This window comes from Alexandromys fortis, unplaced genomic scaffold (genome assembly GCF_014885135.2).
Source record: "Alexandromys fortis isolate MF-2015 unplaced genomic scaffold, M_Fortis_MF-2015_v1.1 scaffold_84, whole genome shotgun sequence".
Classification (NCBI taxonomy): Eukaryota; Metazoa; Chordata; class Mammalia; order Rodentia; family Cricetidae; genus Alexandromys; species Alexandromys fortis.
Window position 1 is genome coordinate 5,719,685 of NW_026068017.1, and position 23,362 is coordinate 5,743,046.

Genomic DNA, 23,362 nt, shown 5'->3' on the forward strand with positions numbered 1-23,362 from the left:
ACTGGTCAGTTAGCCTCCCGTCTGTGGGCCTGACTACTCTCAGCAAAGCCAGAGCTCGCTGCCAGGCTTTTCTTGAAAACTTACTCACTTTCTCTCATGCTTTCTCAGCACTACCATGAAAAAAAAAAGAGTCCAAAATGTATGCTCATAAAATCCCCCAACTCTCAGCATGTGTACAGAGGTGACTAAACAAAGCCTGGAGATACAGTGGAATTCATATCTGGTCTATGGGAGGTATAAAGTTAGTCTTCACCCTCATGACTGGATTTTACACGTAGGAAACAGAAATCCATGTCTCTGAGCATTTCCAGAGATGATTACTGTGGGTGGGGGGGCAGGGGTGGTTAATGGGAAGACCCACCCAGAAGTGAGTAGCGGTATCCTATGGGCCGCAGGAAAAGAAGAAGTCGGGTAAGTGTGGGCACCCTCCTTCCTCCACTTCCTGAACTGTCCTGATGTGGACTGGCCAGTGTGGACTGAAGCCTCTCAACTATGAGCCACAATAAATCCTTTTTCCTTAGGCTGCTTCGTGTTAGGCATCTCATCCCGGCAACAGGAAAAATAACTTTAATGAAAAGGGACATGTGTCTGCACAGTGCCCTGAGGTCTCTGCTCCCTAAGATTTGGAACACAACTTTAATGCTAACGCCACAGTGAGAAACTTGGTGGCACGAATGAAGTGACAACTGCCCCTGGCCAACTTTTCATTAGCAGGATGAAGGCTATAAGCTTCGTGAGCTGTGGGACCCAGCACGACAGGTACGGGGAGAAGGAGACATTTCAGCTGTGTTCTACATCGGCTCCTGGGAAAATGTCTTCTATCCACAGCAGAATTCGCGCTTGCAGGCCAGTCTAGGGAATCACAGGAGCACAGCACAGTCAGGGTGCAGGGCTCTCCCACGAGCATGCCACATGAATACAGGCCTCTCACACTACAGAGTGAAGGAACCTGACCGTTCTTCATGGGGGACGTGCAATGATGCCACCTCCATTCCTACTACCCTCAAACACTCTCCACTACCCCCACTACTCCCAAAGACCTCCTTCTATGAACAGCATGCCATCTGTGACCCCTAAAATTTGCCCTCTGTGCAGGGAAGCTTTTTAATGATATTCTAGCAGCAAATGTAATGAAACCTCAGAGCTAGAACTGGGGACCCCCAATCACCTTTGGGGCCTGAGACACATGCCTCAGGTAAGCATTATGAGCAGACTGGACAGTGTCTCTATTGAACCTTCTAGAAACACAGAGAGGATACCAGGTCCTAAGTGCTAGAATATGATTAAACACTTGAACATAGATTCTGCCAGGAAAGAGGATTTAAGGAGGAAGGATACACTGGATCAGAGCTGGAAGACAGGGAACAGCTATATCTGGGGAACAGCACAAGTAAGGCTTGGGCCACTTCAGAGGGCCTGGCAAGGTGGGAATCTTTTCCTCTCTCTGCTTAAGAGGTTCGGTGTGTGGGGCTGCAGTTCCTGATGATACGTGTGCTTAGCATGTGCGAGGCCCTGGATTTGGTTCCCGACAAGGGTTAAACAAATTAATAAGTGTAGACATTGATGCGTAAGGGCTGAAATAGGTCAGAAATGTATGGTTACATCAAAGGTCACATTGGTAAAGGACACGTGACCAAGTGTGTCTGTCATGTGACATGGGAAAAATACAGATATCTGCCTTCTGAGGGCATGCTGTTTGGACCAACAACAAAAGGCACTTGAGACTAATATTAAGGTGGTGTCATCAATTTGAGCTTAATCTGCTCTTCTGGGAAGAAAAGTAGATGATCCAGAATGTGAGGTCGGGGTTTGAAATATTTGCTGGCTCACGTTAAAGCTGCTGTCGGCTATGTCAGATGTCAGTTCATAGAGCACTAAGAAGGTGAGTCGCGACACATCCCCCAAACGATCAGGTTTCTACCTGAGCCTCCCACTCTCAATATGTCATGCTCGCTTGCACCTCTAGGCCTGGCATGGCTCTTTATACTGCTCAGAACCTCTGCCAGCTTCCATATGCCCAGGGATGGCACAGAGCCAGTTCAAGAACACTTTCTCCCTACAGACTCAGACTCCTCCCGCGAGCTCACAGCATCTTAGGCCTGCCTTTCCTATGCTTCTATGCAGAGATCATATACGCTGCAAAAAACTAACTTCATTCCTCCGTCTGTGAACTCTTTGAGAGAGCAGGCCATGCTTTTCTGTGACTGTGTCCTGCCTCTTACCACCTATGTACAGAGGTTCTATGATCCCATCCTGTAACCCTTAATGAGGCCCTCGTGTGACCCCATCAGTGAGTCACGGGTTAATATTATACAGTGCATTTGCACAGACAAAACATGGCTATATCACTCTATTACATGATAAAATCTTTGGGGACTAGGTCTTACATTTGGTCTATCATTGACTAAAATGTCATTTTACAGTGCATGAACAGACATTCAGCATTTATCTTTGCTTTGGTTGAATGGGCACAAGTTCATAACTTAGATCCACTTTATGGAATATTAGAAGTCAGTGACTGACTTATTAGACTCCCAGGGATTGGCTCAGTGGCAGTTACCAAATAGCACCCGGAGCAGAGTAACTGCTCCATAAACATGTGTTCAATAAATGGATGAATACACAATTGAATTATGGACAAAGAAGTCATCAAGGGAATTGAAAAGTTTTGGTTTTGAAGAACTACAAAAAGTGGCTAAATTAATTTCCAAATTCAAAATCAGTATGTTCCACATTCGTGACTAGCAACCTAGGTGTGAAATTCTAGGCAGGCATAGTCTGTTCTTGCTTTCAAGTCAGTGACTGGGCCGAGCTTTCAGTAAAATGGAAGGCTGCAGCAGCTGCCCATGGGTTTCTTCCAGAGATGACATGAACTCGGGGTTTCCAGCCATGAGACCCTTCTCTGTACTGAACCAGACCACCCCACTTCACAGTTCATCTCTTCCATGAACCTTTTCACCATCCTTTCTTTGAAGACATCCTTGAGAAAAAAGTTACTGAAAATTACCTGCAATGGAAGAGTTCATGCTAAAGGGGCTTTGCTCAGTGTGGGGTCAGTGTCTGCAGGTTTCTCCTAGTGCTGAGGTTTGAGAACTGCTGGTTCAGAGATTTGGACCAAAAGCTGACAACAAAATACCCCCTAGTCTGAAAGGAAGGTCTGTGTTCTTGGGGCACTAGATGGTAACTAGGCAGGGCCCTGGGTAGTAGGAAGGTCCCTGGTGCCAGGGGTGACCGATACCCAAGTCTCCAATGGTTCATGAAAAAGCCTCGTGGGAAATGGGATACACATTTAACACACAAAACTGACACAAGTCAACCCCCACAACGTTCCCCTAGCTTCATTTCCTCCAGAGGAGGCCTGCAGGGCCCACAGCAGCAGTTGGTGGGGACAAAGGACTGCTCCTGTTCACGACAAAGGGACTCCCAGAAACATGCCCACCAGACTGCCAGACTTTCCATCTAACATGGGGAGCCATGACTTGTCTGCCCAGAGTCTCTACTCTTGTTCCTCACAGAGCAGAAGGTAGGGCCTAAAAGAGGAAGGGAGGAGATGAGGCTTAGACAGAAGAGGGTAGGCTGGCCTCAGTCCCCAACATGACAGCTGGACCAAGGTTCCTGGTAACGAGCTCCCATTTTGAAAGACACCTGTATTTTCAAGCCCTTAAAGGACACAATGCGAACTCTAAGTATACACTAGTCAAGGGAGGAGCGCCCTTCTCACTCTGGTGGAACCAGCCACCATTGCTGCCACTCCAGAGGACACCCACAGCTAGCCTCCCGCACTAGCTAGTCAGAAGGCATTCACGCAGGCCGTCTGTGAGCGGAGGCCTTCTGGAGTAGTGTGGTTAGGAAGCGGGAGAGGGAGTGTCCAATGATTAGTTCCTCATGGTCCCCACATTCTTCACACGTATTGCCTGTACCCCCCAGAACACGCTGCATTCTTGATAGTGGGAGTGCAACCTAAGTTCTGTCCCCTCTGAGCACTCTTTATGGGCACACTGAGACAGGCTGGAGCTTTGCATTTCCTTCCTTCGCACCCCTCCTTCCCACTGCCACACTCTGCGAGCCGGTCCTTGCTCTATTTCTAAGAATGTAATAAACATTTCAGCACAATCTTTCAATCCACATTATTTATAATATTCTGAACATCCATCGAGCCTGGCTAGAATGCTAAGCAATAAATCAACCTTAACACACATACAAAAAAAAAAAGGAAAGAAGGGGGTCACCCTTGGCGAGGCTTGAGCCTGAGATGTTTCATTGCCCAAAGGGTTTCGTTATGGTTCAGAAAAGCGAGATGGGATGAGCCTGGGGTTTAGGATGACATGAAGTCAGGAACTGGAATCCACAGGCATAATCATAACTTTGTATAGACCTCAAACGAGCTTACCTCTCGGGGGTGTCATGACGATAAATGAGATACGTGGGAAGCACTCTGAGCGCCTCAAAGCAAAGCAAGTGAGCCCAGCTCTCCTTGCTGAGTCCCAAAGGTCATCTTCTCCAAACAGAGGGGGACCAAAGGCCCCCTCCCCTCCTGGAGCTGCTGTCACTGCTCATTAATGTCCCCCTGGCTCTCAGTGAGGGAGAGTGAGGAAGCATAGAGCATGTTTAGGACAACCTGGTCTCCAGGTCTGGCTCCAGTCCCCACCCAGAACAGGGACGACTTCTCCCATTGCCAGGGAGGGCTGTGCCAGGCCACACACAGCCAGAGGGCTCTCTGCCTGCCGAGGATTCTGCTCCTGCTGGGTTGGGACTTGGACAAGGAAATCCAAGCCTCATGGAGCAGGCCTGTGTTTAAATGGCTACTCCTGGTAGCTGCAGGGCGTAGTCTACGTTCTGGGACCACTCCCTGGCATCTTTTGTCAGTTTTCAGGGCCTAAGGCGCTGCTTCTCTTCTGTTTTGATGGAAGTGCCGAGTGTAAGATTAGAGTCATCCAGTGATAGCCCACGCGCTTAACAAATAGAGTAGATGCTGGCGTGCGGGAAATGGTTGTAACCAGTCCTTGGGCATGCTGGCTGGGGTCAAGCAACCTCTAGAGGGGATTTGATATTCGCTTTGCTTTCCTCCATCACTTCTCCCACTAAATATCTAACACAGCTAATGTGTGACACACATCTGTTTGAACAAAGCTGTCAAGACCACAGAGACTTCTTTTCATTGTCTATCGTGACACAGAACACTCCCACATCATCATCACCTCCTAAGGTTGACACCTGCTTAGGTCTGCATTTCTTTTGCTCTGCTAAGTCCATGTCCTCGGCTGCAGCCTACCTGGACTGAGCACTTTCCCTAGGCCTCTTGGATTCCCCTTCTTCCACCATCACTCCATCTCTGAAGACATCCCTCAGCCGTGGTGCTCCTCCGTTCTCCCTCTCCATCACTTCTACCCAGAGAACTTGTCCAGCTGCTGCAGGGCACCATGGCCGCCCTATGACGCCACCTTAGCACCCACTCCCTGACAACAGCATTCTACTTTTTCCTCTCTGGTTACAGCGTACATGCTGCCATCTCTCTGCTCAGACGGTAAGAAATAACCAAGCTGTGACTTTAAAGGTCAGAAGTTGAGCACAGTGATCCTCTTTAAAGTGGGACAGCAGTGTATATGTATAAGTATACAACACATACACTATCGCTAAGGATCTGCTCAATAAACAATTGCTTTTTCACTGAGAAGGCTCTTTTATTCATGTGACGTGGCATACCCACGACCCTTCATATGGGATCTGTTCTGATCAGACTTTGGCAGAAGGGCAAGCCAAAATGGTTGATGCAGGCCTCATGGTTTACAAGCCAAGCCATGGTGACTTGAGAATACAAAGTGAAGCTAGCCACTCCACAGCTTAGCACATGAGGCTGAGCAGGGAGAACTCAGATCGGAAACAAGGAGTTCGCCTTGCTGAGCCATATGCTTCCTCACAGTGAATGTGACCCTTATGATAAATCAATCTCTCTCTCTCTCTCTCTCTCTCTCTCTCTCTCTCTCTCTCTCTCTCTCTCTCTCTGTGTGTGTGTGTGTGTGTGTGTGTGTGTGTGTGTGTGTGATCTCTGGGGGCTCCTCCATGGAAAGATTATGCAAAAGCAGGTTTAATTATAGACACGCATATCTTAAAGCACAAATTCTGACTAAAGAATAAATTTCCAGGGGCAAGATTTTTGGCCATCAGCAGGGGACGGGACCTTCGCAGCACTTCTGCAATGAGAATGTTCAGGTCACTGGTGAAATTCCCGAAAGATGAATAACATTACTTGCAGTCAGGGTGACCTTTCACCATCCATCCCCACCAGAGCTTAATGCTAAGCAGGAGATAGGAAAAACATCTTCATGGCTTCAGCCAAGTACAGCGCACACTCTCTTCCGGTTAATGTCTCTGAGGTGCTGCAGAACCTCCCACAATTTCTCAAATAAAGACTTGAGGCTCTATGGAGACAGGCTGTGGGTAGAAGGATCTGGAAATGAGAACTGGCAAGAGCTGGTGATGACAGGACTCCCACGACTGTGGATGGAGTCAAGGCAGAGGAGAGGGAAGCCCATCAGCCTCCATGCACTAATCTTTTCTGTCCCAGGCAAGCATCAGTTGATAGTGGGAATCAGCAAAGCTTAAGAGAGAAACCTGTCCCAGGAATCTGCAAGGTAGCCAGGGGTGGCAGACATCAAATAACCACATGGTGAAGCAGTTAGGTAAGAGGGAACAGAAAAGAAATAAGACAATGAAGTTGTCAGAACAAAGGCCATCTCAGCAGGAGGGGAAGGAGTGAGCACTAAGCACCCAGACAGTCACAGAACTCAGAGAGCCTTGGAACTGGTTGTGACAAACAGAAACATCAAGGCAAATCTGGAGTCAACTCATGCCTGCAGTACCTGGAGGCCATGATGAGAAGTCACTGGGGGTGAGGCAGAAGTGGCAGGATCTCATTTATGTTACATGGTTATCTGTGCTAATATATGGAGACTGGACAGGAGGAACCAACCATGTGTCTGTAAGACCTGTCTGAGAAAACTACTTCAAAGGACTGCTTGAGAGTAGCACAGCACCCAGGCATGGCACTGGAGTGGTGGCAATACAAATGGCTTCCTTTTGGAAAGAAAGGGGGGCAGGTGTGAAGAACTGAACCCTATTTTAGCAACTGGGTCAGTGGCATGGTACTTACTAGAACTTTAGGGGTTCCCAGATGTGATGGATCTGGGATGCTGCAAATACCAAGTGCACAGTCCAGGGGAACTCAGAAGAGAGACGCCAGAGAACAGAGGTGAAGGCACAGAGCAGCAGGGCGGGGAGAGGAGCAGCAGCAGGGGAACCAAGGATAAGGTCAGAAGGGGAGGGAGTGTTGTGTGGAGACTCCCATGCCAAGGACTGGCAAAGGGGACCGAAAGAAGCCTATGGTTCGCCCACCACCGAGGGTGCCAGCAGCAGCAGGTACCGAGGGCTGCTGTGCGCCAAGGCTACACTCTTCACCTTCTATGCCTCATCTTTTAGTACACTGCTGCCTGGCAATGATGGCACCATCACCATGGTCACTGCTATGGCACCTGAAGGTCCAGAGTATTTTCTCTTTAGAGTTGGGATTTGAAGCCAGGTTTGATCAACTGCAAAGAGCTAACAATAATGTTCACAACTCCAGAAAAAGGACAAAGAAGATGATCGTGGTGGGGACATGTGATTTTTTTTTTTCCTTTTTTTCTTGGCTTTTCAAGACAGGGTTTCTCTGTGTAACAGCCCTGGCTGTCCCAGAACTTGCTTTGTAGACCAGACTGGCCTTGAACTCACAGAGCTCTGCCTGCCTCTGCCTCAGAATGCTGGGATTACAGGTATGCACCACCACTGTCTTTCTTTACAGCTTTTTTACCCCTCCTGGCTAGGGTGGGACCTTTAAGAGGTGATTAGGACCTGTGGGCTCTGTCTTTAAGAATGGATTAGTAGGTTATCTGGAGATTGGATCTGTCATAAAAGCCAGTTTGGCTTTCTCTCTTAGGGCAACACATGGCCACAGAAGCATGTCTATGCTGCCTCAGGACTCCACAGAGACCCTGCCAGCAAAAAAACTCTCACTATATATGCAGCTCCTTAGCTGTGGGTCTTCCGCCCTCCAGAAGTAGCAGCTGCATAAACCTTTATTCTCCATAAACTACTCAGTCTGTGGCATTTAGTTATAGTAACAGAAAATAACACAGCTTCCAAACTGCCTTCTCTGCTTCCGTAGTTGGTGCCCAGTTTTGCACCAGACTACGACAGGCTACTCATTATCTGCCCGATCACAGGACAGCCCACCATCAACAGGTCTTTTTGTTGTCCAAGTCAAACATTTTCCTAACTGCAAATTCAAAAGCTTAATTACATCTATTCTTTGGTTTCCCCTTTATACTCAGAAGAAACAAAAATTGCTGTTTGTAGAAAACAAGAAGGTCTAACCTTGAAATAACAAAATGAAATTAACAGAAAACTGTGAACTAAAGGTTCATTAAAAATACATTGTTTTGCAGGGCACTGATGGCACAGATCTTTAATCCCAGCACTTAAGAGGCAGAGACTGGCAGATCTCTGTGAGTTCAAGGCCAGCCTGGTCTACAGAGCGAGTTCTAGGAAGACTCCAATGGCTACAGAGAAAAACCTTGTTTAGGAAAAAAAAAAAACATTGTTTCCCGCCCCATGCCCACCCTAAATGACATCCTTTAGCTATCTGATAGGGCACATATTCACAGAACTCTTACCTGAGTCCTCCCATCATATCCCCCTGACATGAGCACATCTCCCTAAGCCAGAAAAAAAGAAAAAGAAAAAAGGCTACACAGAAGAAACCAATAGCCCAGAATAAAACATGCAAATAGAATAAAACAACAACAAAACATTCAATCAACTCTAAATAAAAACTGAAACAGGATCTCTCAGGAACTTGTGAAGCCAAGTAGAGATGTCCCCATTTTACAGATAAGGAAAACTAAGGCTTGGAGAGGTTAAGTGTGTTGAATCTCGTCTAAAAGACTAGCCTAAGGCAGAGTGAGGTACAGCAGATCAACAGTGACATCGATTCGAGATTTAGAGGTGTGTGCTGTATACACAGGGGCCCGAGTGTTGTCAAGACGAATGTGGGCAACTGAGAGCCTCTGAAAGGTTTCAACAAGTAACGGCAGAGCTGGGGGGTGAGCAGAGCAAACCTCCATTTTCCAAAGACCCCTGCCCTGAGTTTTACTTCAAGAAGAGACGGGAAGGAGCGAAGCAGAGCCAGGAGACAAGTTAGGACGCGACAGGAGCAACGCGGTGGAAAGCGAGGGTGGGCGAAGGCTGAGGAGCGGGACCGCAACTACGGACCCCACGGGTACTAATGCTGAAGAATCAACAAGAACTAGCGGCAGATAGGATGTGGGGCTGAGCGGAATCAAAAATGACACTGGGGATTTGGCTTGAGACTGAGTGGCTGGTGGTCTCGCTCATCAGCATGGGGAATGAGGAAACGAGAAGCCAGGCTGGAGATGACAGGAGCCAGTTTTGACGTCTCAGGATTATTACAGCAGGCTTGGACAGCACAGTGCTTGTTTTGCTCCCGCCAGGATCAGAGAGAACTTCTTTAGGGGCAGTGTTCATGTCGGGGTGGGGGTCATTTGGGGACCCACATCTACCGTGAGCACCCGAATGTGATGCCTGTTTGGTCCTCAGTCATCACAAAGGTGTTGAAAGGGCTCTGCTATGGGTCTAGCAGTGACGGCTGGCACAAGAGCCCTAGAAATGCCCTCTTGGGACCTCCCACTCAGTGGCTGAGGCAGAGGCTACTCTCTCTTCCTTCTCTTTACCCTGAGATTCTCAGACACATATTTTTTATATAGTTAATTTTTTTGTAGTCTGTAGATAGTTTCTTACTGTAATTCCTCTTTCTTTGTCATCTTGGAGTACATTCTTTCACTGTTCTTTCAAACATGGGGTTTAAAGCATGAGAATATTTTCAACAGAAAAGTACTAGAAACCATCCCTTTCACTCATAAAACATTGATAAAACCTTCAGAAGTGGTTCCTGGTGAAGTGATGTTAGGTCTCAAGGATGTACCCTTAAAGAGGACACAAGGACCCTGGCTCCCTCTCCTTTCTGCTCCCTGCTTGTCATGAGGCAAGCAGCTCTGATCTACTATAGGCTCCCCAAGATAATCTTCTGTCTTACTACAGGCCCCCACATAGCGAGCCAACCAATGACAGACTGAAACCTTCTGGAAGCAGGAGCCACAGTAAACCCTTCCTGCCACACCAGTTTTCTCAGGGGCTTCTGCCAGAGAGACAGAGAGCTACCGGGGCGCTGCTCCTGCTGTGTTCGTCCCTTGTAATTATCACATCACCTTGTAACTTCCACTTAAATACACAACACTGTGCTGACCAAGGGGAAGCCAGCACTTCTTGATTAGATTAGACACGTCCCTGGTCCTGGCCGACATATACTGCCAAGAAACCAGAGACTCCCTTGCCTGATGGCAGCACACACAACTTAAAAATTCTGAGAAGACGTTTGGGCAAGAAATGTGAGGCTAGGACGATGGAGATAAATCTTGTTTTCTCTCTTCCGTTACCCAGCTGAAGAACTGCATATACCTGCCCTTCACACTCACGACTCCACCAGTCCAGGCTGAGTGTAGCGTCATAAGCTAAAGGGAGTTAAGCAGTTGTGGCAGAACCTAGACAGGAAGCGGAGGGACCAGAGAGTCCAGGAAGCCCAGCAGGTATCCACAAGAGGAAAAACGGACCCCTCAGAACTACAGACCCTGGATGGAGGGATCCCAGCAGGCTAGAGTCTAAGAGGCTCCACCACAGAGAGCTCGCGGCACTGTTCATAAAACATCGGAACCTCATGACCTCGAGGAGTATCACACTTTGTGTGATAATTAGAAACTTCTTTTCTTGGGCATCCCGAAAGCACTGAGCCCTTGGTCTGATCCCAGCATCCCTCCCTCTGACATACAGAAAGAAATTACTTTTCTCAACTGAGTCTTTCCTTCCTATAAATAATCTACCACTTTCTATATTTAAAGTAGACTTTTCAGAGTTTTCATGACACTAGATTCAAACAGAAACTCGGGAAAAATGTCCTGTGACAACCGGGACTCTGTAGCTCCCCAGTGAATGCAAACGTTCTTTTCACAGGCTTAAGATAAAAGTGAGCTTAGAAAGAGTCGTTCCTGATGCCTTGGGCGTCCGTGGGGCACCGTGCTTCATTTTGTAAGAGTTATTTTGTTAATCAAACAAAAATTTATCACAGTCCCTTCAGAGAAGTCTGGAAGAAACTGTAAGCCAGATAGTACTTGAGGGTTTTCTTCTGAAGCTGAGAGCCGACAGTTCCAGCACCGGGAAAGGCCATTTTACTGTGGTGTATTTCCTCGGGAGAGGAAATGATTTTTAGAACACTGAAGCCTTCTTTATTCTAACACAGACGAGCAACACCTGTACACAATCTTTTGAGACAACAATAAGACTTTTCTGGGGTTTCGTGTCATGACCGTTTAATTTAATAGCCCTGAGAGTTTAAACAGGACACTAATACCTCAGTTAGCTGGCATGGTCGGGGAACCGGGGATTCCAGTTAATGTAATTTTTCCATCAGCTAACAGCGACCCATCTGTGTAGTGAGATTTCCTCAGCAGGGTGAGGGGACTTGGACAGCTCTTTCCAGGGGTCACGACTGCATGGGTTGCCTCTCAGGTTTATGCTTCTTTTTTAACCAGCATTTTGCCTCTCATAAATCTTAATTAATAAACCAACACTCAACCATGTAGGGAAAGGCTTACCAATACAAACAAACAAACAAACAAAAAGGCTAAGTTCAATTCATAACACTAGCTAAAGAAAAATAGATCCAGAGGCAAAATAAAATATTTCCCTCCCAAGCACGCAGCAACATCAGTTAACAGGCCAGGCATCGGTCTGTCCCTGGGGAAACGGAGATAAACAATACATATTTTTGGACCTCAGAAACTTTTAGTTTACATACAGATGATGTAGGAAACACCAGAAGACATTAGAAATGACAACTGTTTAAAGAACAGGACCAGGCATCAGACCCCAGACCTGACGCGTGCCATGCTGAAGAAATGCCATTAGAAATGACAATTGTTTAAAGAACAGGACTATAGGTATCAGACCCCAGACCTGACACGTGCCATGCTGAAGCAGACTGTTTTTCACCCCAGCCTCTGAAAAGTACTTTGCTGTGGCTTATTTCGGACATGGTCTCACTATGTAGCCCTGGCTGGTCTGGAATTCACCAGGTCAGTCTCAAACTCACAGACTTGGTCTACCCCTGCTTCCCTGAGTGCTGAGATGGTGTGTGCCACCACATTGCCTGAAAAATACATTTGCTCTAGATCTTTTAATCAAAAGAATAATGACTAACTCCATATCTATACTTTAACTTATGGGAATGAGTGAGTCGTGTAAGCTCTCAGAGAGGTAACGAGCAAGCAGGTAAAATGAACAAGTTTTCATTGGACTTGGGTAGGGCCCACAGGTCCTGGGGTCCTTCTCGATCTTCCCCCTATGTATTAGTTAGTGGTGCAAAGTCTTTCACAGTTATAGATGAGACTGGTTTTCAGCAGGCAGCTTCAGCCTCAGAATCTTGAGGATTTTAGGTTCTATTCTTCAGCTCCCCAGCCCCCAGTTCTAAAGATTCCTTTTCATTGGTCCGGAACGGGGCTCAGGAATTGGGATTTTTAGCAGGAACACCATGTGCTTTATCATCAAGGAATGGCTGAGAACAGGGTGCTGGATAATGTGGTTTTATGATACAACCTCTTATTGAGAAAATGCCTCCATAAGACCCGACTGTAAGGCGTTTTCTTAATTAGTGATTGATGGGGGAGGGTCCAGCCCACTGTGGTGGTGTTATCCCTGAACTCGTGATCCTGGGTTCGAGAAGAAAGCAGGCTGAGCAAGCCAATAAGCAGCACCCCTCCACAGCCTCTGCCATCGGCTCCTATCTCCAGGTTCCTGTCCTGTGCGAATTCCTGACCTGATTTTCTTCGCGGACGTGTAAACCAAATAAAATCTTTCCTCCTCAACTTGCCTTTGGTGATGGTGCTTCATCACAGCCATAGAAACCCTAACTAGGACACATGGCATATCTACAAATCACAAGTTAGGGTGCGACTTGGAGAGAAAAGGGGAAAGCGTATTTCCAGGCTCCAAAGCCTGGAGAATCAGGTGCAGGACATCAGGAATGTGAACTTTAAATAAAGCTCGCAGCAGTATATGGTTTGCAGAAACATGCTGTCTGGTGCAGAAAAACCACTGCAACTCTATTTTGCATGTGTTGAATATAAACTGCAGAGCACACACAGAAAGCAACAGCTCTGAAGTCCTGATTAGGAAGGGGGAAATATCTAAGGTAATCCAATAGATCCCACGTCCCTGGACAACTCATTGTCTTTGGTGCTGTAGGTTCCCATCTGAGATAAAGTGACCATTTCTCTGGGGTCTTTAGAGTTATTGCCAGCCCAGTGCATGGCCAGCAACAAGATACCCCGACACAGGCATATCGGGCAGACTCAGCGTGGCTACGGCTGCAGTTGTAGTTTAAAACAAGGGTCACCTTCGTTAAGCAAAAACCAAGTGGCAAAACGTCTGCTGGAATAGTTATGGTCTGGATATCATGTCTGAAAGCCGCATATGATGCCACTACATGCAGCGTCCACCGCTGGTCTTAAATGAACACACTGTTCACTACAAATTCTGCTGAAATAAACCTGTCTTCACATACAGTTGCTAAGGTACTTGTGCTTAGGCAAACAAATACTTTAAAGACAAACAATACCTTGCTTTTTCCCTTCCAAAGTGACGAATTTAAATACTTCTGAAGAGCTGTCAGACTTCTGCAGCGTCCATATTAAGCACTTCACACTTGCCAAGGACTATGTGAACCTTTTTGTAAAAGCCAAGGGAAATAATCAGACTGGTGAGGGTGTGTGTGTGTGTGTGTGTGTGTGTGTGTGTGTGGGTGGGTGGCAAGGTCATAAATGAGATGAAAACCTGCACTTGGACTCTTCCCTGTGAAGTCAGTCTAGGCTTCACCAAATGGTTGAACTCTCAAAGCACCTTGGCCCTTGGCTGACTTGATCTGGAACCCCTGCCCATGTGGCTCAGATTTGCAACTTACATATTCGGTATGAAAACAAAGCTGCTAGTACAGGCGTCTTCTCCAAAAGAGAAGAAGAAAGTCATACACTTTGCTCCCTTCCTCCAAGATCTCCTGCTTCTAAACACAGCTATTGTGGCTTTGGAAGCCTATACTGTCTGCTCCGGAGGGGTGGGCAGTTAGACAAAAACACCACCTTTAATTCACCAGAGCCATCGGTTTTAGACATGCGCAGTACAAGCAGTTCTTTCTCATTTGGGAAAGAAAAGTACTCTCAAAAGATTTAGGGGGAGGAAGGCTGGCCGGGTTATTTCACCCCAACACATCTTTCAAATCTGATAACTTGTAAGCTCATGGCTTCCATTCTCATCTTCGAACTTCAGACGACACTAAGCTGCCCACAGCAGCTGCAGAGGGCGAGCCTTTAAATGAAATAAAGAAGTAATTGCTTCGGGGAACAAAGGCAAGAATAAAAGGCCCCGTTAGCTGAACTATGTGGCCCCGTGGGACGGTGTGTGGTATTTATGTATTCCTGACTGCTATTGTCTGGCATGGCAAGAAGGAACCCCTGAGCAATCCTGGAGAACCTGGCTTAAAAAGAGGCTGGGGCTCAAACCGCTGGTCTTTCACGCCTCAGTCACCTCCCTGTGTCTTCTTTATCTGTGACAGGGAAATATAACACTATCGACCCAATGGGCTGCCATGGGGGAGGGGGCTGAATGTCATACGCTGATGTTCTTAAACATGGCGGACTGCATACCTACTGCATCTCTGGCCCCTTCCCAAGCCCCAACCTGCAAGTGGAAGGGAGAAACAGCATAAATCTAAGAACCCAAACAGAATGAAAAGTCTAACCAGCAGATCTGGCAACGAACTACGGGAAAATTAAAGGCAGACAATTATGCAATCAGTGACGCTTGGGAGACAATGAGGGTAAGGTTCGGAATCCAGAACAAGAAGTAACTGGTGCACTAGTATCCTGGAAAGGTGCAGGGATGGAGGGATGGTTGGGTTAAAAGCTGACGGTTAGGTTAAGAATACAGCCCAGAGAGCCAGCTCCCACGTGTCCTCTGAATGTGTGCACAACACCCCCCACAAAAACTCCAAACAAGGGGAAAAAACCAAATCTCAACAATTTAACAGTAACTTTATACAACTTTCCAGGGGCAATCAAAATGGTTTTCTATCCAAAAGGGGGGACATCTCAAATTACAAATTGCTACTATGTACAGAAAGAAAAGGAACAAGTCTGCTGAAAAAAGTTTGAGACCAGTTCAACTTAATAAAGTTTACTTGTGCAAGGAATAGGTTCTAGAACTGGACAGTACTCTAGACAAAAGATGATCCTGAATGCTCCCTCCCTGCCAATGGTTTATAACCAGAAAGATAGGAAATGACATACAAAGATATACAAAGATTACTGGATTGGTGTGGCTGGACTTTTGCCTTTTTTGGGCATAATCTGAGAGCCTTCAGCCTGGGCTCAGCTCCTGGGATTGGGTAAATTTAGTTGCTTAGTTACAAAAGCACATCTATGTCAGGCTACAACCTGCTTCCTTATCAAGAGAGGCCATCATGAATCTGCTGTATGGTACAGCCCCTTTAAGGGACAAAGCCATTGTCTGTCTGGTTTAGGCCAACTTACTCCAGTTCAATAATGGTTCTGTTCTACACATTTCTGGTCGGTGGACAAACTCTCGAGTCACATTATGAAGAGACAACTTAGTACCTGCTCTGTTTCTGTCCTGGTCATTTTTCTGTGGCTGTGATAAGACACCATGACTAAAGGTCACTCAAGGAAGTAGGAGTTTATTTTGGCTTAGGTTCCAGAGGGATACGAATCCATCATGGAAGGGAGCATGGCGGCAGGAACAGGAAGTAGGCAAGGCTATAAACACTGGAAGGTTGCCTTCAGTGATGCACTTCCTCCATCAGGGCTTCACTTCCTAAACCTCCCCAAACAGCACCATCGACTGGAGATCAAGTGTTCAAATGCCCGAGCCTACGGCAGACATTTCTTATTCAAATCACTACGATGTTTGCCGATGAAAACCTCAACAAATCTGGGCAACTGGGACCGGCAAAGCAAACAGTACTAAGGAATCAAGAGTAACTAGGCTGCATTATGCTGTTCCTGGGGGAGGGGGAGTCCTCTCCTGCCCAGTGTTCTCCACTGAGAAGGACACTCCCCTCTTGAGGGTAGGATTGGGGTGCAGAAGGTCTCCTCACTTTAGCGGTAGCCTGAAAAACGAGTATGGCACAGCTACGGGGCACTGGAAAGGGTGGGGAGAAACAAGGATACCACTCGATAAGAGGAGGGTCACAAACCTGGTACGGCGGCACACACCTATTAGCAGCACTTAGGAAGTCAGTGCAAGAAGACAGGAAGTTCACGGTCATACTTGGCTACAAAGTGAATCTACGGTCAGCCAGGGCTACATGTGACTGTTAAGTGTTTTCTGGCCAACAAACCTCTCTGCTGATGCAAATAATCCCAATCAGACCAAATCAGACCGAATTAAAAGATGCCCAGGTTTAATGGATGGCAATGAATGGCAATACTTCCCGGTAGTCATGGGAAAACCTGGAGAGGGGAAGAGGGAAAAGGGGAGACCATGGGGAAACCTGGAGACATGGGGAAACCTGTTCATTCTCGGGGGGGGGGCAGTTTAAATAGCCTGTGGGAGTGGTCCTGACCTTTCCTGGGGAGGGGTCACCATTTGGTGGGCTTTCTTAAGGTGAAATTTTGACTGAGGCCCCCTTCCAGGGGAGGGAGCTTATGCCAGGAGCTGGGGTGAAGCCCCCAGCCAAACAATCTAGACTTTTTGTATAAAGGGGTGGCAGGAAGCCGAGGTGACACTTCCATTCAAACAGTGACATTGTCTTTAAAATAATTAATAATAATAATAAAGTAGGGTCAACTCAAACAAATGTGGCCATTAACCAAATGGAAGGAGTCATGTGCAGTCTTACTGTGCCCCATAGATTACATACTTCCCTCACTGTGTGAAACAGTTGATACAAGGAAAAAGCTTGCCTTTCTTGGAAAACCATGCCCCCCTCCTTTATCACTGTGTGCACATTCTATTTCCCTCTTTGATTGGTTTTCCAGGATTCTACTCTCAGTACTAGATTTAATGCTCAGAGAAGGCATCAGTCAAAGGATTTGATACATCCTATTTATGTTTCTTCCACATTTAAACATCTTCTCTGTCTTCCTAACAGCTTTGAGACTTTATATGTATATACACATCTTTTATTATAAGCTCCCTCGTGTCTTCTTTGTAATACATAGGTTACAACTATAAATCAGCTCTCTCTTGGGCTAAAAGCTGGGCTGTCTTTGAGTGGCTCTGCTTTATAGAAATCTTAGAGACTGAGGTGGGGGAAGAATTTAGACTTTGGCTAGTCTGCAAGCACTGCTGGCCAGTCATCATCGCTGAGTCTTCTCGGCAGGCTAACCCCCATCAACTTATCCACTTATTTATGCTTTTGTGTATATTTTGCTGCTGTTTCCAAGGAAAAGTACTTTTTGAATCCCTCCAGCCTCGCCTGAGTTGAACTAAGGGGAAGCGGGGTTGTTTTCCTCGTGTGTCTGTGTTTCTGAGTGTTGGATGTGGTACTGCCAACTAAACAGAGCAGAACTAGAATTCAGGAAGAAGGCATTCGAGTTGAGCGCAGAGGCACAGCGAGTCCAGGAGGTCCAGAACTGGCCCCCAAGTGGATGGCTGCTGTCCCTCCCCATCGGGCAAACCCTTTATCCAGTCAAAGAAGAATACCAGACCAGCAGTCACTGAACGCAGGGATTCCATAAAGGTGTCCTAAAGTTAGTGACGTGACCCCACTGGCAGTGCCAGCCATGCAGTTCTGGTGCTTGTGGGTTGGGGAGCTCCACCTCTGTAGCTTTGAGGATGGCACCCCTGCAGGCTGGAGTGGAGGGAGTAACAGGCATTCGCAACCAACTGGGTCTGGGTCCATATACTTAGAGTGCTTTGCCAGCATGGAACGAAACTAGAATCTGTTTATTAAACTTGACGCTTTCCTAACAGACACCAGACTTCACAACAATGGATTTCCACAGTCAAACCAAGGGAGTGCGATTATGTGCTCCCCTAGCTGCCTACCAGGCAGCCCGGTGTGCTGGAGTTTTAGGCCTACAACAAGTTCCTCTTCTCACCTCCAACGGAGAAGAAGGCCCCCTCTACACTTGAGCATGGGCCCCTTCCACGGTACAGCTCTTAGCTCTGGCTCACCAGTCCTTGCAAAATCATTTCCCTCAGCTAACCTAGTCTAGAGATGACAGACTTTCCCACTAAGCTAGTGAGCCTTCCCTTCCCTGACTATCCTTGAGCTAGTTCTAGAACTTATTGTTTAGTTTGTGTCCTAAATGTTAGAAACAACCGCCCAAATGTTATGACCTGTCTGTCCGTTCTCCCAAAACCCACGGCCTCACACCAGGTCAACAAGCAAAGGCCACTTACAAGATGAATTCAAGTAACTGAGTGAGAAGGGAGAACACAGGAAGTATATGAAGACTTTCATCAGGATAGTGCTTGGGCAAGCAAATCTCAATTCAATTTACGTAATTATGACACTGGCTTATATGATAGTTAATCTTCACTGTCAACTTGATTGCATTAACATCACCAATGAGACATGGCTCAGATGGTGCCGAGAGGGCGTTTCCAGAGGTTTGCCTAACAAGAGCAGACTTAGCCTAAATGTGGGTGCATCATCCCATGTGCTGAAAAAAAAGGAAGCCACTGGCTTTCATCTCTCCACTCCCTGACTGCGGATGCAATATGACCAGTGACATCATACTTCTGACACCATGTCTTCTCTGCAGTGATGGGCTGTGTCTCTATGAACCAAGGCGTAACATAAACCCTTTCTAACTTAAGTTGTTTTCATCAGACATTTTATCAGCAGTGAGAAAAGGAACTAATGCAGAATCCAGGTTCCAGAAGTGGGGGTGCCATTGTGATGAACCTGTGCACGTGGTTCTAGGCTTCTGCAATAGGTTTATGTGAAAAATGTGGATGACTTTGGAGCTATGGCTGAAGAAACCCTGGAATTCTGTCAGCAGAGCTCAGCGGCCATTCTGGTGGGAGTCTGGAAGACAGGAATCTGATAGAAATGCAAACAGCAGAGGTCCAGCCCGTGGTTTCAGAGAGGGGAGGGACTCAGAGACTATTCTCATACTGGTTCTGGCAAAGAACCTGGCTGTGCCCTGAAAAACTGAGTGAGGTTGAATTCAAAAGCAAAAGACTAAGTTGTTTGGTGGAGGAAATTTCAAGATAGTGTAAGTCTGAGCTGCGTTGTGTTACTGTGATTTTCTCCTCCCTCTCCCTAACCTCCTTCCCTCTCCCTCCTTCCCTCTGAGGCAATAACTCACATTGGCTGGTTTAGAACTATGTAGACTAGGCTGGGATTACAGGCATGTGCCACCAAAGCCTGGGTCACTACTCTTTATTAGATCTATAGTAAAAAAGGGAACAGAAAGCCACAGATGTGCAGCTGGCAAGGAAAGAGGGTGAGTTTAAAGGCATAGAGAAAGCAGCTGCCACTGTTAAAGAAATCAGCTCTATCTGAACCAGGGAGATGGCACGGGTGAAAGTGTTTGCCTTACACGCCTGATGACTGGAGTTCAAGTTCCAGAACCTGATTTGAAAAGACGGATATGGTGGTGGGCATTTTTAGACCAGCATTGCTATCGTAGATAGGAGGCAGGGACAGAAGAACTGGCAGAAAGCCCATGGGCCAGTTAGCCTAGAGTGTGCAGCATAGCAGCGGAGACAGGGAGACCCTGTTTGAATAAGGCAGAAGGTGGGAACTGGCCCTTCAGATTTGCCCATGTACCTCCACATGCATGCTGGGGAACATGCGTGCCTGCACCCATACACATATGCATACAAACAAAATTAACTTAAAAATTGTTTTAAAAAACAAATTAGCTCTATTAAAGAGAAGCCTGGTGCCCTAAAGACTCTATCAAGTGGAGGGCCACCTTTGTGAAATGCTAATTAATTCAAAAGGAGAGAGCCTGAACTGAGAATTGCACTGACAGGGCTTCTGGCTGAGAACAACTGGCTGAGGAAGTGTTTCCCCAGGTTCAGCAGCCAAAGCGCACAGAGGCCACAAGAGGGGCAGGATAAAAGGGGCCAGAGCACGCTTCAAGCTGGCAACAGAACTTGGCAATGTTGACCACAAAGTGTGGGGTTTGAAGGAATGTAAGTTACAAGGTCATGGAAGTTTGTACTGATGTTCTAGAAAGTCTCTGAAGTCAGGCAATATATGGCAGAACTGTGGGATTCCCCGAAAGGAGACCCCTCCCCCCATCTCGAGGGGTCACTGCATGAAGTTGTGACGGTGAAGCAGGGAGCCCAAGAGTCAGGGATGCCAGGCATGGAGCAGAACTGCCTAAGAAAGAGGCAGCATGGAATGCAAGTTGCAGAACTAGAAGGGTGGGGCTATGACGGCCTGTAGGAACCCGAGATGCCCAGATACAATGAGCAGCAGGTTTGGTGGTTTTCCTCCATGGTCCTGCTCTTGTTTTGTATGATCTTTCTTTGCCATGTCCTTGTTCCTCCTTTCTGGAGTGGGCATACACACCACTGTATAGTGCAGGCATGCAATTTCTTATCTTATAGGGGCTAACTCAGGAGACTGTCTTGGGTCTACAAAGAAACTCTGGACATTTTGGGGGAACTTTTTGATACTGTTGAGCCTCTTATGACTTTGGGGATTCTTAGAGATTAACTAAATGCACTTTGCACCCTGAGATGGCCACAAGCCTTAGAGGGTCAAGGGTAGAATGCTATTGGATAAAGTTGATGTGTTTGGGTGTCAGGTTGACAAGAGGTGCTTGTTGTCAGCTTGACAGGATTCGGAATCTCCCATGAGACACAGCTCTGGGTATGTCTGTGGGAATGCTTCCAGAGAGGGCTACAGAGAGGGAAAAGCCCACCCTGAATGCGGGCACCATTACCCCACCACTTAGGATCCAGGACTCAATACAAAGAAAAAGAGAAGGAAGCCAGATGAAATATGACCATTGGCTTCACATTGCTGTCTGTGCCTTCCCTGCCATACTTCACTGTATCCCCTTAAACCAAAGCCAGGAATAAGCCCTTCTCCGTAAGTTCTTCTTGTCAGGTCGCTCTTCACAATGATGAGAAGACTAATACGGGTAGAAACAATGAATAATACTTGGGAGATAAAGAGTCATACACTTCCATGTTTAATGGGCAGGTAAAGAAAATAAAAGTAGGAGTGTCAAACACTATTCTTGAGGTTGTATGTGTTATAGTCAATTTAACCCTTCTAAATCCAGTATTAGGCAGTTACCATCAACATCCTTGGTATTGCTAAAGAGACAGAAGAAAGGGATGTCCAGGGTCACACAGCCACTTCATGAAGGAACTGGATTCCGACTTAGAAAGTTAGACTTGAGGTGCCTCACACTGGCTGCTTCATTACTGCGATCCTAGGGAAGGCATTTGTTTGGCATCTCTAATCTGTCTGGGAAGGCTCAAAAGGTCTGGAATGCTAGAGGCTGCTCTTCTTTTTAATTATAATTTGAACATAGGAAGAGGCAGTTCAGTTTCATGAAGCAGTTTTGAAGAATTGTCATGGGCCAGATTAATGTCTTTTGGGTACATATACACAGAAGAGGGGGGAAGAGATCGCTTGATGATCTAACAAGAAATACTGGGATAAAGAGGCCATCATCTGCAAACTGTCTTCACATTCATTATTGACTCTGTGCTCTGGAGTAACCCAGGGTGTTATGTCTAACTTTCCTAACGGGTTATAATTCACAGCCATGGTCGTATTTGTTTTCCATTTTACAGATGAAGTAAATGATGAAGATCAGTGTCCCGGCCCACAGATGGACTTGGGTTTGGGTTTTCTGACACCTACTCCAGTGCTGTTTGCCACCACATTCTGCTCATTTGGCCTGGGGCCAGCAAAAGACAGGATGCTATCAAACAGGAGTGCTGGGCCGAGAGCCTAGTGGTGCCTGTGGAGAAAGAGAAGCCCCTCCTTCTGAGCTTCCCGCCTCTGCTGTGTGCGGTGCACGCAGAACTCCATACTGGACCCTATATAATGGATTCAGGGGGGCTGAAAACAGAACAGAGTCACAGGAACAGAAGACTCCTGCATGGAAGAAAGGATCTCCATCACGGCCACTTCGGATGGTGCTACAGCATCTGAAGTCAGATGGTTCATGAAGGAGCGCGTCAGCAGCCTGGCCCGCTTCAGAACAGACGGCATGAGGCTGACTGGAAACTCTGAATTACTCAGGATTTCCTGGGGGCAAGCATATGCAACCAAAGAGTCTCAAGCGCAAGGGCACAGGGCACCTCAGTGGGGAGGAGTCAGGAGGAATGGGAACCTACACAGGCTGCTCTACCAAAATACATAGGATGAGGTGCTGGCTGTTGGTGATACTGTATTTGGAGACGGTGTTCTTAAGGAGGGAAAGGTTAAAGGAGGTCATAGGTTGGGGCACTAAGGCAACAGGACAGACTAAAGGGTCTCTTTCTGACTGCAGAAAGGAGATGTCCCGGGAACATAACAAGGACACACCCATATACAACCCAAGGAGAGCTCTCACTAGAAACCAATCTTGTTGGCACCCTGGGCTTGGAGTTCCAGTTTCAGAGCCTGTGGGAAAAGCCAATTCTGTGTGTTTTGTTTTGGCTTTGAGTGCAGAGGGTGAGCCCAGGACATACTTTATGATGGATTTACCACCCCAGCCCCCATTTCTGTTGTTTCTAAGCCACATTTCCTGGTGATTTTCCAGCAGCTCAAGTGACTAACACCGTGAGCTGCGGCCTAGCCATCCTCCGGCCTTTACCCAACAATCACCAGTCAGCTTCTTTTATATTTTTTAAAATATAATATTTTATTAATTCTTCAAGAACTTTGTGTATTTTTATTATATTCACCTCCATTCTTACCCCTAACTCCTCCGAGACCTACCCCTCCACCTCCCAACCCCTCACAACATGGTGTCATTTTAAAAATAATCCACTCAGTCCAATTTTTAGCATATATACTCACAGGTGTCAGGCTACAGAAACACAGTTGGTTGGACCTATCAGAGCCACACCCTTAAAAGAAAAAAGAAAACTGAATCTTCCTCCCAAGAGCCATCAATGGTCTATAGCTCCTCGGTTGGGGTGGGGTTCCAGAGCCCCTCCCTCCACTACACTGGAATGTGTCAACCGCACCTGCTGTGAGCACAGTCACATA

The 23,362-nt window shown here is 46.9% G+C and overlaps 2 protein-coding genes across 2 annotated transcripts in view; one reads left to right on the top strand and one right to left on the bottom strand.

Annotated features, from left to right (window-relative positions):
* The window catches only part of Ntn1 (netrin 1), a 219,147-nt gene extending 196,170 nt beyond the window's left edge, over positions 1-22,977 (top strand). Inside the window, exon 7 of the mRNA XM_050162790.1 lies at positions 21,955-22,977. Coding sequence (XP_050018747.1) covers positions 21,955-22,118 — 164 coding nt within the window. The 3' untranslated portion in view covers positions 22,119-22,977. The remainder of the gene's footprint in view (positions 1-21,954) is intronic.
* Stx8 (syntaxin 8) overlaps positions 1-23,362 on the bottom strand; it is a 248,920-nt gene that overhangs the window by 10,938 nt on the left and 214,620 nt on the right. The window lies entirely within an intron of this gene.